At 55.5% G+C, this 12,597-nt stretch overlaps 1 protein-coding gene and 1 pseudogene across 1 annotated transcript; both read right to left on the reverse strand.

Annotated features, from left to right (window-relative positions):
• Positions 1 to 687: 687 nt before the first annotated feature.
• Positions 688 to 1,853, reverse strand: LOC138819840 (olfactory receptor 226-like). Its single transcript, XM_070011407.1, has 2 exons — positions 1,824 to 1,853; positions 688 to 1,659 (listed from the first exon to the last, which is right to left on the reverse strand). Exons 1-2 carry the CDS (start codon positions 1,851 to 1,853, stop codon positions 688 to 690), a joined length of 1,002 nt encoding a protein of 333 aa, XP_069867508.1.
• Positions 1,854 to 10,024: 8,171 nt separating this feature from the next.
• Positions 10,025 to 12,433, reverse strand: LOC138819841 (ATM interactor-like; annotated as a pseudogene).
• Between the last annotated feature and the right edge of the window lie 164 nt (positions 12,434 to 12,597).

Genomic DNA, 12,597 nt, shown 5'->3' on the forward strand with positions numbered 1-12,597 from the left:
GTGTGAAACAGCCGTGAAGCTACGGGAGAGAACCTTGCACTGATGAACGGCAATGTGCAGGTAGGGAAGCACTTGATTAACTAAGTTAACTCAGTTGCTGCCTCATCTCCAGAAAAGAAAGAAAAAGCAGAAAGCCCAGACACGGGCATGTTGTCTATTGATTAGAGCTCTCCAGCTCTCAGTAAGAGCCATTCGTATTTCTGCGAAAGGCAGACCTCTGAGTTTGTGCATTCAGCACTTGCTGGAACCCTTCCACCTGTCCTGGAGACCCCTAGTCTCCAGTGAGCTGGTTGAGGGCTTCAGGGTCTCCGTGCAGCCCATCTATGCTGGCTGGCATAGGGAGCATGTGTAGCTGGGGCAGGGACTGGCAGACTTCATGTGGCTGGGGGAGTGGCCCTGGGGAGGAACTTTCTTGGAGGTCTACACTGAACTTTCCAGGCCAGGACATCTGGTGTCCAGGTGGGGAGCTGTTCCTAGCTGGGTGCTAAGTCTCCTGGCAAAAGAGACCACAAGAGCTAGGAGCTTCCCTCTGCTCGTGGCCGACCTCACTCCTCGGGGAGGACCTGGGTCTCTTGGTCTGAGCCCCTCTTTGCCCTTGGATGCCTTAGCTTGGAGCAGGGCTGGGCAGGGAAGGAACTGCGGCCTCCATTCTGTGTGCAGAGCACCTAGACGGGCTGGCTCTGGCCCTCAGGAGCATCCAGTGCTTCGGACAAGCTTGGACAGTGCCTCATGGATGTCCCGGTTCCTCAGGCAATAGATGATAGGGTTGAGCAGGGGGGTCACAACGGAGTAGACCACGGACACCAGCTTGTTGAGGTCAAAGGAGCTGATGGCGTGAGGCCGTGCGTACATGAAGGTGGTGGTGGTGTAGAAGATGAGGACTACCACCAGATGAGAGGCGCAGGTGGAGAAGGCCTTCCGGCGGCCGGCCCCTCCCGGAATCCTCAGCACCGTGGCCAGGATGCGCGTGTAGGAGACAGCCGTCACCAGCAGGGAGGTGGCTAGCACTGCCAGGGCTGCCACGAAGTCCAGCATCTCGACGGCAGTGGTGTCTGAGCAGGAGAGCTGCAGCAGGGGTGACACGTCACAGAAGAAGTGATTGAGGACATTGGGGCCACAGAACTTCAGTTGGGAGATGAGAGCTATGGACACAAAGGAGGCCAGGAAGCCGCCAAGCCAGGCACTGAGGGCCAGCAGAAGGCAGAGCCTCCAGTCCATGATGGCCCGGTAGTGCAGTGGGCGGCAGATGGCGAGGTACCGGTCACAGGCCATGGTGGCCAGGAGGAAGCACTCCGAGGAGCCGAGGGAGAGGAAGAGGAACAGCTGGGTGAGGCAGCCTGAGAGGGATATGGTCCGCACCCCTGCCAGGAGCCCGGCTAGCAGCCGGGGAACCGTGACGGTGGTGTAGAAGGTCTCCAACACCGACAGGTTGGCCAGGAAGAAGTACATGGGCGTGTGCAGCCGACAGCTGGCCCCGACAGCACCCACGACCACCAGGTTCTCCAGGACAGTCATGGCGTAGACGGCGAGGAACAATCCAGACAGCAGCCCTTGCAGGTGGCACAGCTCTGGGAAGTCCAGGAGGATGAATTCAGTCACCGAGGTATCGCCGGAGTGGTTCACGGACAGTTTTGGCCAGGGAGGCCACTTCTGAGCAGCCTGGGATGTGAGAAGAGGTGCGGCATGTGACTGGGTCCGGCCCAGCTCCCTGGGGCTGTCCCGGTCCCAGGGGTCTCCCCCCCACCCCGGGCTCCCAGGGCTGTGCAGGCTTACCACAGGGAGGGGACGGCAGTGCCCTGTGCTTTGGGACCTGCAGTGCTCACCTGCTGCTCCCAGTGCCCTGTGACTTGCATACTGACCAGAGCTAAGCCAGCCCAGGGGCTCAGCGTCTGAACACACCAGCGCAGGCAGACACAGCCCTCTGGGCACACAGTCACCTCTCCATCAGACGCACAACCCTTGCTGCCCCAACACACAGGTCCCCCAGGCAACACACATTGAGACAGAGCATGTACCCAGATGCGCACAGGTATACTGCAGGTGCACACACAGAGCTCCAGATCAACCGGGCTTCTGGGCGTGCTTCCCAGGTGTGGTGAACCCTGATCATTTGCCTCCATCTCTGCTTTGTGATTAGAACAGTCTTCTGTATCAGGGAGGTCAGGGCAAGAGACTTCTACCAACCACTGGGCCACTACAGAGCAAGGGAAGGAGCTTAGCCAGGCTTGTCTCAGCACAACACAGCCTCCAGCTGGCTGGAGGTTCGGAAGCAGCAGAGGGACCATGGGAGAATGGGTGGATGGCATCTATCTGGAGCCACAGGAGGGCTATGTAGCTTGGGGATTTGGGGATTTTGTGCCAGGACACACCTGCACCTGGGAGTTTGAGGACAGCCCGGCAGAGTGTGCGGGCACCCTGAGTGCGGGACAGAGGCCGAGGGAGGGCCCCCCACAGCCCGTCCTGCCTCCCCAGCTCCCCCAGACCATCCCACCTCCCCAGCCCCCCCACAGCCCATCCAGCCTCCCCAGCCCCCCCAGTCCATCCAGCCTCCCCAGCCTCCCCAGTCCATCCCACCTCCCTAGCCCCCCCACAGCCCATCCAGCCTCCCCCTCCCCCCCACAGCCCATCCCACCTCCCCAGCCCCCCCAGTCCATCCCACCTCCCCAGCCCCCCCAGTCCATCCAGCCTCCCCTTTCCCCCCACAGCCCGTCCTGCCTCCCCAGCTCCCCCAGACCATCCCTCCTCGCCAGCCCCCCCACAGCCCATCCCACCTCCCCCCTTCGCCCCCGCAGCCCGCCCCACCTCCCTGGCCCTTCTCCCAGCCCCTGTTCGCACTACAGCTCTGGACCCTACAAGCAGGGGAGGTCTGCATGCCCACCATTCTCTGCCATGCTCCTCAGGGTTGAACCCCTCCTTCCCCGGCTGCTTTGATTCTCGGAGATGGTATGACTCCCAGACAGCGCCCGCCTGCTTAGCAGCACAGGGGCTTCAGGGAGAGCTCGGGGCTGCGCCGGGGCTGCCAGCAGGCTCAGAGCGGGACTGCATCCCTCTGTGGTGGGCAGGAGCTCAGCTGGCCCTAGCTCAGGACAGGAGGAGCTGGGAGACGGTCCGCAGACCCCTCCCGGAGCCCAGGGACGTGCAGCAGGGCAGCAACGCCTCAGAAGAGGCTCAGCCTGCGGGGCCGCAGGCTTGGGTGGGAGGCTGAGGGCGTGGGGGGCTCAGGGCCAGACAGCGCACGCTCCAGCCAGTCTGAGGCTGGCCCGTCTGTGGGCTGGGACGGGGGTCAGGGACACCGCTGCTTCAGGGCTGTGGAGCCCCAGGCCCAGGGACCTGCAGGGTGGGCTGGCCAGCCAGGCGTGCAGAGTGGTGGGGGTCTGGAAAGACACTGTTCTCAAGGCCTTGCTCCAGCCTCTGGGCAGAGGGCAGCCCCCCCAGAGGAGGGCTCCGCTGGTCTCTGAGTCTCTGAGCGGCTGTGAAGGAGGCGCTCTGCGTGGTGCCAGGCCTGCCCGGCCTGCTGGTGTTTATCCCTCTCTTTCTGTGATCTGGCCGCCCCCCCCCCGTTGTCTGCACCCTAGTCTGCAGACTAATTGCTCTCAGGACAATTTGTGGGGGCTCCTGGGGGAGCCCGTGGGTCTGGGGGGAATTGTGGGAGGACGCCCCGCTTCTCTGCAGGCAGGAGGACTCTCTGGGCCGCGACGGCGCCCCACATGGGACAGTCTGCAGCCCCACACCACTCGGGGCTCACGCCTGGGATTCTCCTGTTGCAGAGAACAGAGCATGGCCAGTTTTGGTTGCATTTGGACTTTATGACGCAGGGTCCCCGTCACGTCCTATGTTGTTTCCCAGGTCTTGCTGCTTATGGCACTAAGATACTTACTCTTCTGGGCAGCTGCCTCTTTCTGTACCTAAGAGTGACCCTAAGGAGTGGCCACCAAACAGCTGGATTGTTCCGCTGGTGCTGTGGTGGTTAGCGTCTCAGCATCTCAGTGCCGTTTCGGCTGCATGGCGGAACGTTGTCCTGAATCCATACTTGGGAGAGGAGACGCTGGGGTTGAGCTCGGTGTGAACGTTGAAGGAAAATGCCAGACTCCTTCCCCAAAGTGGCCAAAGTAAGGTCACATCTTTGCCCTTTCTAGCAGGTGATGCGGCAAATTCTTAAACTTTGCCGAATTTGTGTGTGGGGAGGAAATTTGAGCATCTCATTTTAGTGGTGATTTCTATGTTCCTGCCTCTCTTGCTGTGTGGGATCTGCATGTATTGTGTTTGTCTTTGCTACTTTCTCCCAAATACTGTAATTTTCACGTATCAATTTTAGTTCATGCCTGTAATCTTAGTTACTCAGGAGGTTGAGATCTGAGGATCAAGTTGGAAGACAGCCCACAGAAAAGTCCGTGTGAGACTCTTTTTTTTTTTTGGTTGATCATGAGGCCTAAACTCTGGGCCTGGGCACTGTCCCTCAGCTCTTCGGCTCAAGGCTAACACTCTACCACTGAGCCACTTTCCCAGCCCCCTCCCTCCCCTGTGAGACTCTTCAATTAACCACTCAAAAAACTGGAAGTGAGCCGGGTGCCGGTGGCTCATGCCTGTAATCCTAGCTACTCAAGAGGCTGAGATCTGAGGATCATGGTTCAAAGCCAGTCTGGGCAGGAAAAGTCCGTGAGACTCCTATCTCCAATAAACTACTAGAAAACTGGACGTGGTGTTGTGGCTCAAGTGGTAGAGTTATAGCCTTGAGCAAAATGAGCTCAGAGATATTGCCCACACCCTGAGTTCAGGCCCAATGACCAACAATAAATAAAAAAAAATATAATTTTCTAAACCCTTCTTGGAGATATACTTTCCCAGTGGCTTGCACGCGTGCTCATGGAGACACAGCTTCTTCCATATAAGATGACTCATATTCTGTGCGTGTCCCATGCAGCCTTCCTGGCACCTTGGCTGTGATTCTGTCATGAGCTTAGTTTTGTTTGCTCTGGCACTCACCGTTTTGTTTCTGTCTCTGACTTCTGATCAGCGTAGTTTTGAGACACACCCAGGTCAGGACTCTGCATGTGCTCACATTGGGTTTTCTCTGGAAAGCCCGTCTCTCCCCTTCATTTACTTACAAGGATCCGCGCTGCCTGGACTCTCTGGCTTTGGCCCCATCTCAATTCATGGCTCTGTGCTGGGTGTAACCCAGTCCCAGGCGGCCAGCCAGGATGGCTGCGGGCTTGCCTGCGCATTGCCGGGTTGGCCGGGCTGCCCCTCACTCCTGATGACTGGGTCTGGAAAGTCACTTTTCATTTATCATTTATTTCTCTTCTGGCCAGCAAATCCTGCTACTTAAGGGACCAGCCTTGACTGAAAAGCGAAGGGACAGCGCCCAAGTCTGAGTTTAAACCCCAGTACCCGCACAAAAAATAAAATTAAAAAATGAAGGTGGGGATGTAAATTAGTACAACTGTTATGGAAACCAGTATGGAGACCCATCCAATGATTTAAAATAGAAAAATGTACCCCAGAAACATCGGTTCTGGACTTTTATAAATGGAGTTAGAACTGTGAGGTGACATCTCTCCAGCCCTGTGCTCATTGCAGCTGTATCCACATTCGCCGTAGACGAACAACTGAAATGTCCTTTGATAGGTGAGTGGGTAAGGATTTGATGATAGATTTGCATAGTTTATAACATCCAAGAGAAGAGGTTTGTTTTGGCTTCTGCTCCTGGATATTCTAGTCCAAGACAAGCAGTTCCTTACTGGTGCGGCACGGTGGTAGTGTGAGCGCCCACACCAGGCCCGAACAGATGCAGCTGATGTGATGTTGTTGTTGACGAGGACTGTGGTGAGAGAGTTCAACGGCATTAAAGGCCAAATCCTGTCACCTGCATTTCCACTTATAGGTGGAATAACATAAGCAAGACACAGAGAAAACTTTAGGGTCCCACATAGTGAAATTCATAGAGGCAGAGAGTAACATAGTTGGTAGTCATGATGTTGGTTAAAGTGTGCAAAGTTACAGTTATGCAAGGTGAATAACTTCAGTAGGACAACAATTAGCAGCATTATAGTTATTCTTTTTTTATTGTGAAAATACTGTACAGAGGGGTTACAATTACATGGGCAAGATAATGAGTACATTTCTTATCAAGCATTGTAGCCTCCTCCTTTGTTTCCCCTTCCCATCCCTTCCCAGCCTCCCCTGCCCCCCCACCCAATCCTCCCCCCCAGCATTATAGTTATTCTTGTAACTCGCTTAAAGATCACAAGCTGAAGCTCAGCAAACACTCCATGTGGAGGCAATGGCTATGCTAAGTGGTCTGATTATTGTGACTGAGGTAGGGGTGATAGATGAGGTGACAGAAATGGAAAACAGTGAATATTAAAAGGGTCGGATTAAAAAATAAGAGCCAAGAAATAAGTCTGAAAAATTATTAGAATAGCAAGAAATTTAATCAAGTATTCAAGAGCGTACAGACCCACGCTTTCCCTCTCTCCATACCCTCTTTTTTAGATGTTAGAATGCCCTTATGTCATCTTGGGTCTAAGGCCTGATTTCTATTTGCATTTGTGAGTGTGAGTATGAAGATAAACAAGAAGAAGATACACAAGTCATTATGATCTCTGAATGGAAGGCTATCCCAGCCTTTGTTTCTAGGCCTGAGCAATAAAGTCAAAACAGGGCAACAGAGGAGTTGCCAGTAACCACACCTGCACTGAAGGTCCAGGTCTAGCAGTAACCACACCTGCACTGAAGGTCCAGGTCTAGCAGTAACCACACCTGCACTGAAGGTCCAGGTCCAGCAGTAACCACACGAGCACTGAAGGTCCAGGTCCAGCAGTAACCACACCTGCACTGAAGGTCCAGGTCCAGCAGTAACCACACCTGCACTGAAGGTCCAGGTCTAGCAGGTAAGGGGCCACGCATAGACTTTTCTGCTTTCCTCTGATGCAGTTGTCAGAACTGGGCACTGGCCCATCTCCTTCGTTCCTTGCAACCTGCTTTGTCTCTGGCAGGAAGTAAAGCTCCACGTCATTGCTACCTCCTGTGTCTCCTTTGTGAATTACTTCAAGATTCACTTTGCCGTTGTTCCAGGTTCCTGAGGGGTCGTGGTGGACTTGGAGCATCAGTGAAGAGCCCTCTTCTGTTGGAGAACTCTGCTTTTCAGATATCCTTCAGTGACAGGACATGGCGCTGGGCCAGCCAGCACCAAGGACCATCGACTATTGTAACTATTCTCTATGTTTGGTTCACATTTGCCTGTTTTATTGTTTGCCTTGTAGCATTTTATTATGAAACGGAGTGAACACAAGGCAAATGATTTTGTTGCTTTCCTCTAAGAGTGGTGAATTTGTGTTCTGATCACCGTGGATCTAAGGAGCTGTCCTTTCATTCATTGTTAGGGGCTTAACATGTTTTGTTAACATAGATCTGGTTTTAGTTTTGACTTTAGTCTCAAGACAAACATCCTAGTCTTGTAACATAGCTTTAGTGCTTAAGTGTTGCTTTTTGAGGTTGTAATAAAGATCATGAGGACTTCCATTCCCTTTCCTCTTCCCTCCTTCCTTCCTTCCTTCCTTCCTTCCTTCCTTCCTTCCTTCCTTCCTTCCTTCCTTCCTTCCTTTCTTCCTTTCCTTCCTCCCTTCCTCCCTTCCTTCCTTCCCTCCCTCCTTCCTCCCTTCCTTCCTCCCTCCTTCCTTCTTTCCTTCCTTCCTCCCTCCCTTCCTCCCTCCCTCCTCCTTCCTTCCCTCCCTTCTTCTTTCCTTCTTTCCCTCCCTTCCTCCCTCCTTCTTTCCCTCCCTCCTCTCTCCCTCCCTCTCTCCCCTCTCCCTCCCTCCCTCCTTCCCTCCCTTCCTCTTCCTTCCTTCCTTCCTTCCTTACCTTTCCTTCCTTCCTTCCTTCCTCCTTCTCTTCCCTCCCTCCCTCCTTCCTTCCTCCTTCCTTCCTTCCCTCCCTCCCTCCTCTCCTCCCTCCCTCCTTCTTTCCCTCCCTCCCTCCTCCCTACTTCCTCCCTCCTCCTCCTCCCTCTTCCCTCCTTCCCTCCCCTCCCTCCCTCCCTCCTTCCCTCCCTCCTTCTTTCCCTCCCTCCCTCCTTCCTTCCCTACTTCCTCCCTCCCTTCCTTCCTCCCTTCTTTCCCTCCCTTTCTCCCTTCCTCCTTCCTTCCCTCCTCCCTCCTTCCTTCCTTCCCTCCTTCTCTCCCTCCTTCCTTCCTTCCTTCCTTCCTTCCTTCCTTCCTTCTTCCCTCCCTTCCTTTCTTCCCTCCTTCCCTCCCTCCCTCCTTCCCTCCCTCCTTCTTTCTTTCCTTCCCTTCCTCCCTCCATTCCTTCCCACCTTCCTCCCTCCCTTCCTTCCCTCCTTCCTCCCTCCCTTCCTTCCCTCCCTTCCTCCTTTCCTCCCTTCCTCCCTTCCTTCTCTCCCTCCCTCCCTTCCTCCCTCCCTCCTTCCTTCCTCCCTCCTTCCCTCTCTTCCCTCCCTCCCTCCTATTTTCATTCTTTCCTTTCTGCAGCATTCTACCGTCCTCAGCTAAGGACTCAAATCTTTAAAGCTTAAACTTCTTTGGCTTCTGTTTTCTTTTGATGCCTTTCCCATCCCACGTGGCTTGTCTTCTCTGGGCCTGGCACAGGATGACCAGTCTGGCCCTCTCTGTGCCTTGGTGCATTGGATTCAGTGCTAACCCTGAGCTCCACACCTTGGGACAACATGGGGCACGTTGAACATCAAAATGTACCCTGGCTACGCGGATGGAGGGGCACTTCCGGCGCAGACCGGCAGCGGGCGCTGGTCAGGGCTTTTGCTGCGTGGGGAGCGTCTGACGCCAGTTCCTTGGTGCGGTGTCTGCTGGAGCTTTGCACCAGATTCGCAGGAAACGGCCTCTCGGAGCTGCCTCACAGCCCAGCCTCGGGCTGGTGTCTGCTCGGATAGAGCTGAGCAGATGGGGGCCCCGCATTGCCTGTCAAACGGAAACCATAAAAGACGCAAGCAAAGTGATTTCGGTAACATTTTCAACCACAGTATCGCAGATCAGGGCAAAAGCAAACACCGGAAGGAAAAGAGTGGGGTGGGATGGAGGGAGGAGCTCCCTGGATGGAGAGGCTGGTCCTGCCTGCGCCCCCAGAGAGCAGCCATGCCCTGTGCTGTGTGGGGTGTGAGCTGCGCCCCTGGAGAGCAGCCATGCCCTGTGCCCTGCGCCCCCGGAGAGCAGCCATGCCCTGTGCCCTGCGCCCCAGAGAGCAGCCATGCCCTGTGCTGTGTGGGGTGTGAGCTGCGCCCCTGGAGAGCAGCCATGCCCTGTGCCCTGTGCCCCCGGAGAGCAGCCATGCCCTGTGCCCTGCCCCCCAGAGAGCAGCCATGCCCTGTGCCCTGCCCCCCAGAGAGCAGCCATGCCCTGTGCTGTGTGGGGTGTGAGCTGCGCCCCTGGAGAGCAGCCATGCCCTGTGCCCTGCGCCCCAGAGAGCAGCCATGCCCTGTGCCCTGCCCCCCAGAGAGCAGCCATGCCCTGTGCCCTGCCCCCCAGAGAGCAGCCATGCCCTGTGCTGTGTGGGGTGTGAGCTGCGCCCCAGAGAGCAGCCATGCCCTGTGCTGTGTGGGGTGTGAGCTGCGCCCTGGAGAGCAGCCATGCCCTGTGCCCTGCCCCCCAGAGAGCAGCCATGCCCTGTGCCCTGCGCCCCTGGAGAGCAGCCATGCCTTGTGCCCTGCCCCCCAGAGAGCAGCCATGCCCTGTGCTGTGTGGGGTGTGAGCTGCGCCCCTGGAGAGCAGCCATGCCCTGTGCCCTGCCCCCCAGAGAGCAGCCATGCCCTGTGCGGGGTGTGCTGCGCCCAGGGGGCCCCGCCTCCCTCTGTGTTGCATCTCCTTTGTTCGCTGGCCTCCAGGTGGAGCCCAGCCCTCAGGGGCAGGAGTTGTTAGCACCTGGAGGCAAGCCAGGGCCCTGGCTGAGGAGGACCAGGCCTTGAGGGCACGGACAGGAGAGCGTCTGTGGATTGGGGTTTGGGCTCCGGGATGCTGTCTCTGTGGAGACAGCAGGGCCGAGGGTCCTGCGGTGATCTCTAGCCTGTGGGTGCCCTCCGGTGGCCCAGCGGAGGGTCACCAGAGCCCTGCACGAAGATGGGCTTCATTGCTAATGGGCTCTCTGCAGCACGCTTTTCGATGTACCTCTCTTTGCACCTGACTTTGGAGTGTCCGTCAGTTCTGTCAACGAACCACTGCTGATCTGTTGCTGTAACTTGAGTGTTGGTTTGTTCATATTTTCCCCGTGCTCTTGGATGTTCTCCTTCCATGCTGTGTACGATCTCCTTGGCTTTTTTTGACTGTGATTATTTCTCAGCCTACCTTGTTTTTGGTGAGCTTGGCAGTTCTGAGGAATTTTCTAGAACTCCTCAGTTGGGCTTTGCCGGGAGTCTCCGAATTGGACTGAAGTCACGGGTCTGGGGTGCATGCCATGCTCCTCATGGCTGCCGTGGCACAGCACCACTGACATCAACCCCAAGGAGATGCACCCAGGGCCACCGGCCAGACCCCAGGTTCTGTGGGACCCCGTGTCCCTGGGGGGGCAGGGTTAGCTCACTGCAGTGGCTTTGATTCCCTCTGTGGCTGGGGGTCACAGAAAACAAACACCAACACCTGAAGGGGAAAATTGAGCAAGGAAAGCCCCTGACTTAGTGCCAGGTGCAAACAGGGCTCAGAAAGCAGTTATTGCCAAGAGCTAAAGGAAGAGCAATTTCTGGGCTGGGAAGATGGCTCAGTGGTAGAGCACTTGCCTTGCATGCATGAGGCCCTGGGTTCGATTCCTCAGCACCACATAAGCAAAAAGAAAAAAGCCGGAAGTGGCACTGTGGCTCAAGTGGTAGAGCACTAGCTTCGAGCTGAAGAGCTGAGGGACAGTGCCCAGGCCCAGAGTTCAGGCCCCACGACCAGACCCCCCCCCCCCAAAAAAAAAAGGAAGAGCAATTTCTAATGTTGGTGATCTTAAGGTCGTCACAGCAAAAAGATCACTGGCCCCTTCCGGCTTCTTTGAGTTGATCAGCCAGCACATTCTGAAGATCTAACCAACAATCATCTGTTTAATATGGCAGCATACACAGCAGAGTCCCAGCAACTCAAGATTCCAGCAACACCGGGAACGTATTCAGATATTCAGGAGAATCTTCAGCAGGGCCCACCTCTCCTTTCTCTTTAACATCTTACACTTTACAGTGCACTCACATTTATACACAATTTTTGTTTTAACAAGTATAAAAGGCAGAGAAATGAGAGAATGAACGGTCATGGTCACTACCTTCCACGCCAGCGCCATCAGCACTGTTTTGTGTTCTCAGGCTCCAAGGAGCGAGTACCATCCATGGCAGACTTGTGTTCAGAGGTTGGAGACTGCGTTCAACTTCACACACAGAGCTGAACTGGCCATGACAAAGTTGTTCGTGGCTGAGTTTCACTGCCGGTGAAGAACATCTTATGGACAGCTCATGGTCGATGTGGCACCTTGCTTCAAAGCCAGAACTCATGGTCGTATCCCTGTGCTGTTGGACTGGGCCTTGCTCTCCGGAGCAGGTGTGCGTCTGGTACCGAGGGTCCTTTGGTTTGCGTCTCTGTGTCGGAGGAGTTGATGCTCACGGAGAAGCTGCAGTGTTTCAGAAGGCTTCCTAGGGCAGCTGAGGACCACTGACTAAGAAGTTCAAGTAAGCCTGTGTCTGTGTGTCAAACATCTCCAGGCCTAAGAAATTCAGCTCCCCTTGCAGCCATAGGGCTGAGCAGAGGGGTCTGCGAACAGGAAGTCGGTCTGGGTCTCTGCGTCCAGTGACTCCAAGACTGGCTCGGGGTCATGGTGCTCAGCCCTCTCTCTTCTGTCTGAGTCTGGATATTTGAGGCTGGAAAGAACTCCTCAATATCAAAATCAATCCCAGGGTTCTGAGTTGGGCTAGAGGGAAGCTGGGTGTCAGGTCTGAGATTGGAGTCAGACAAAAGACTGTATTTATCCAGTGTCTGACCTGGGATGTTCTCTAAGTCACTCAGTGATGCTATGGTCTGCTCTGGTTATCTGTCGTGTTCTGTGCGTGGAGCATACGGCTCTGCTCAGCGTGGCTTCAGACCCTCATGTCTTGATTGACGTCTTGGGATCACTCTGAGGTAGCAGACTCTGAGTCACCAGCTCTGCCACTAAACTGCTTATTGCATCATCTGTAGGAACATTGTAGGGTGAGTGCACCCTCCATGGTCCGTGGGCACCTGTGCGCTGTGGCGGTTTCTATGCCACTGGTTTGGGTTTCTCTGGAGATCCCGCCTGGCTGGAAACCAGTGTCTGAAAGCTTTGGTCCGAGCAGCTGTGGACGAAGTTACCGTAGGGCAGAAGTGTCTGGGTGTGGACACTGATGGGAAGGGTCATGAGAATCAAAGGACAGATCTGTCGGAGAGCAAGACAACATGGAGGCATCAGGGCCAAGCTGCTGAGCAGAAGGCATCAGGGTTGGTGGGATGGGGCGTCAGCACTGAGCACAAGGGGTCAGGGTTGGTGGGATGGGGCATCAGCACTGAGCAGAAGGCATCAGGGTTGGTGGGATGGGGCGTCAGCACTGAGCAGAAGGGGTCAGGGTTGGTGGGATGGGGCGTCAGCACTGAGCACAAG

Source organism: Dipodomys merriami, unplaced genomic scaffold (assembly GCF_024711535.1).
Source record: "Dipodomys merriami isolate MVZ:Mamm:240054 unplaced genomic scaffold, mDipMer1.0.p SCAF_82, whole genome shotgun sequence".
Taxonomy (NCBI): domain Eukaryota; kingdom Metazoa; phylum Chordata; class Mammalia; order Rodentia; family Heteromyidae; genus Dipodomys; species Dipodomys merriami.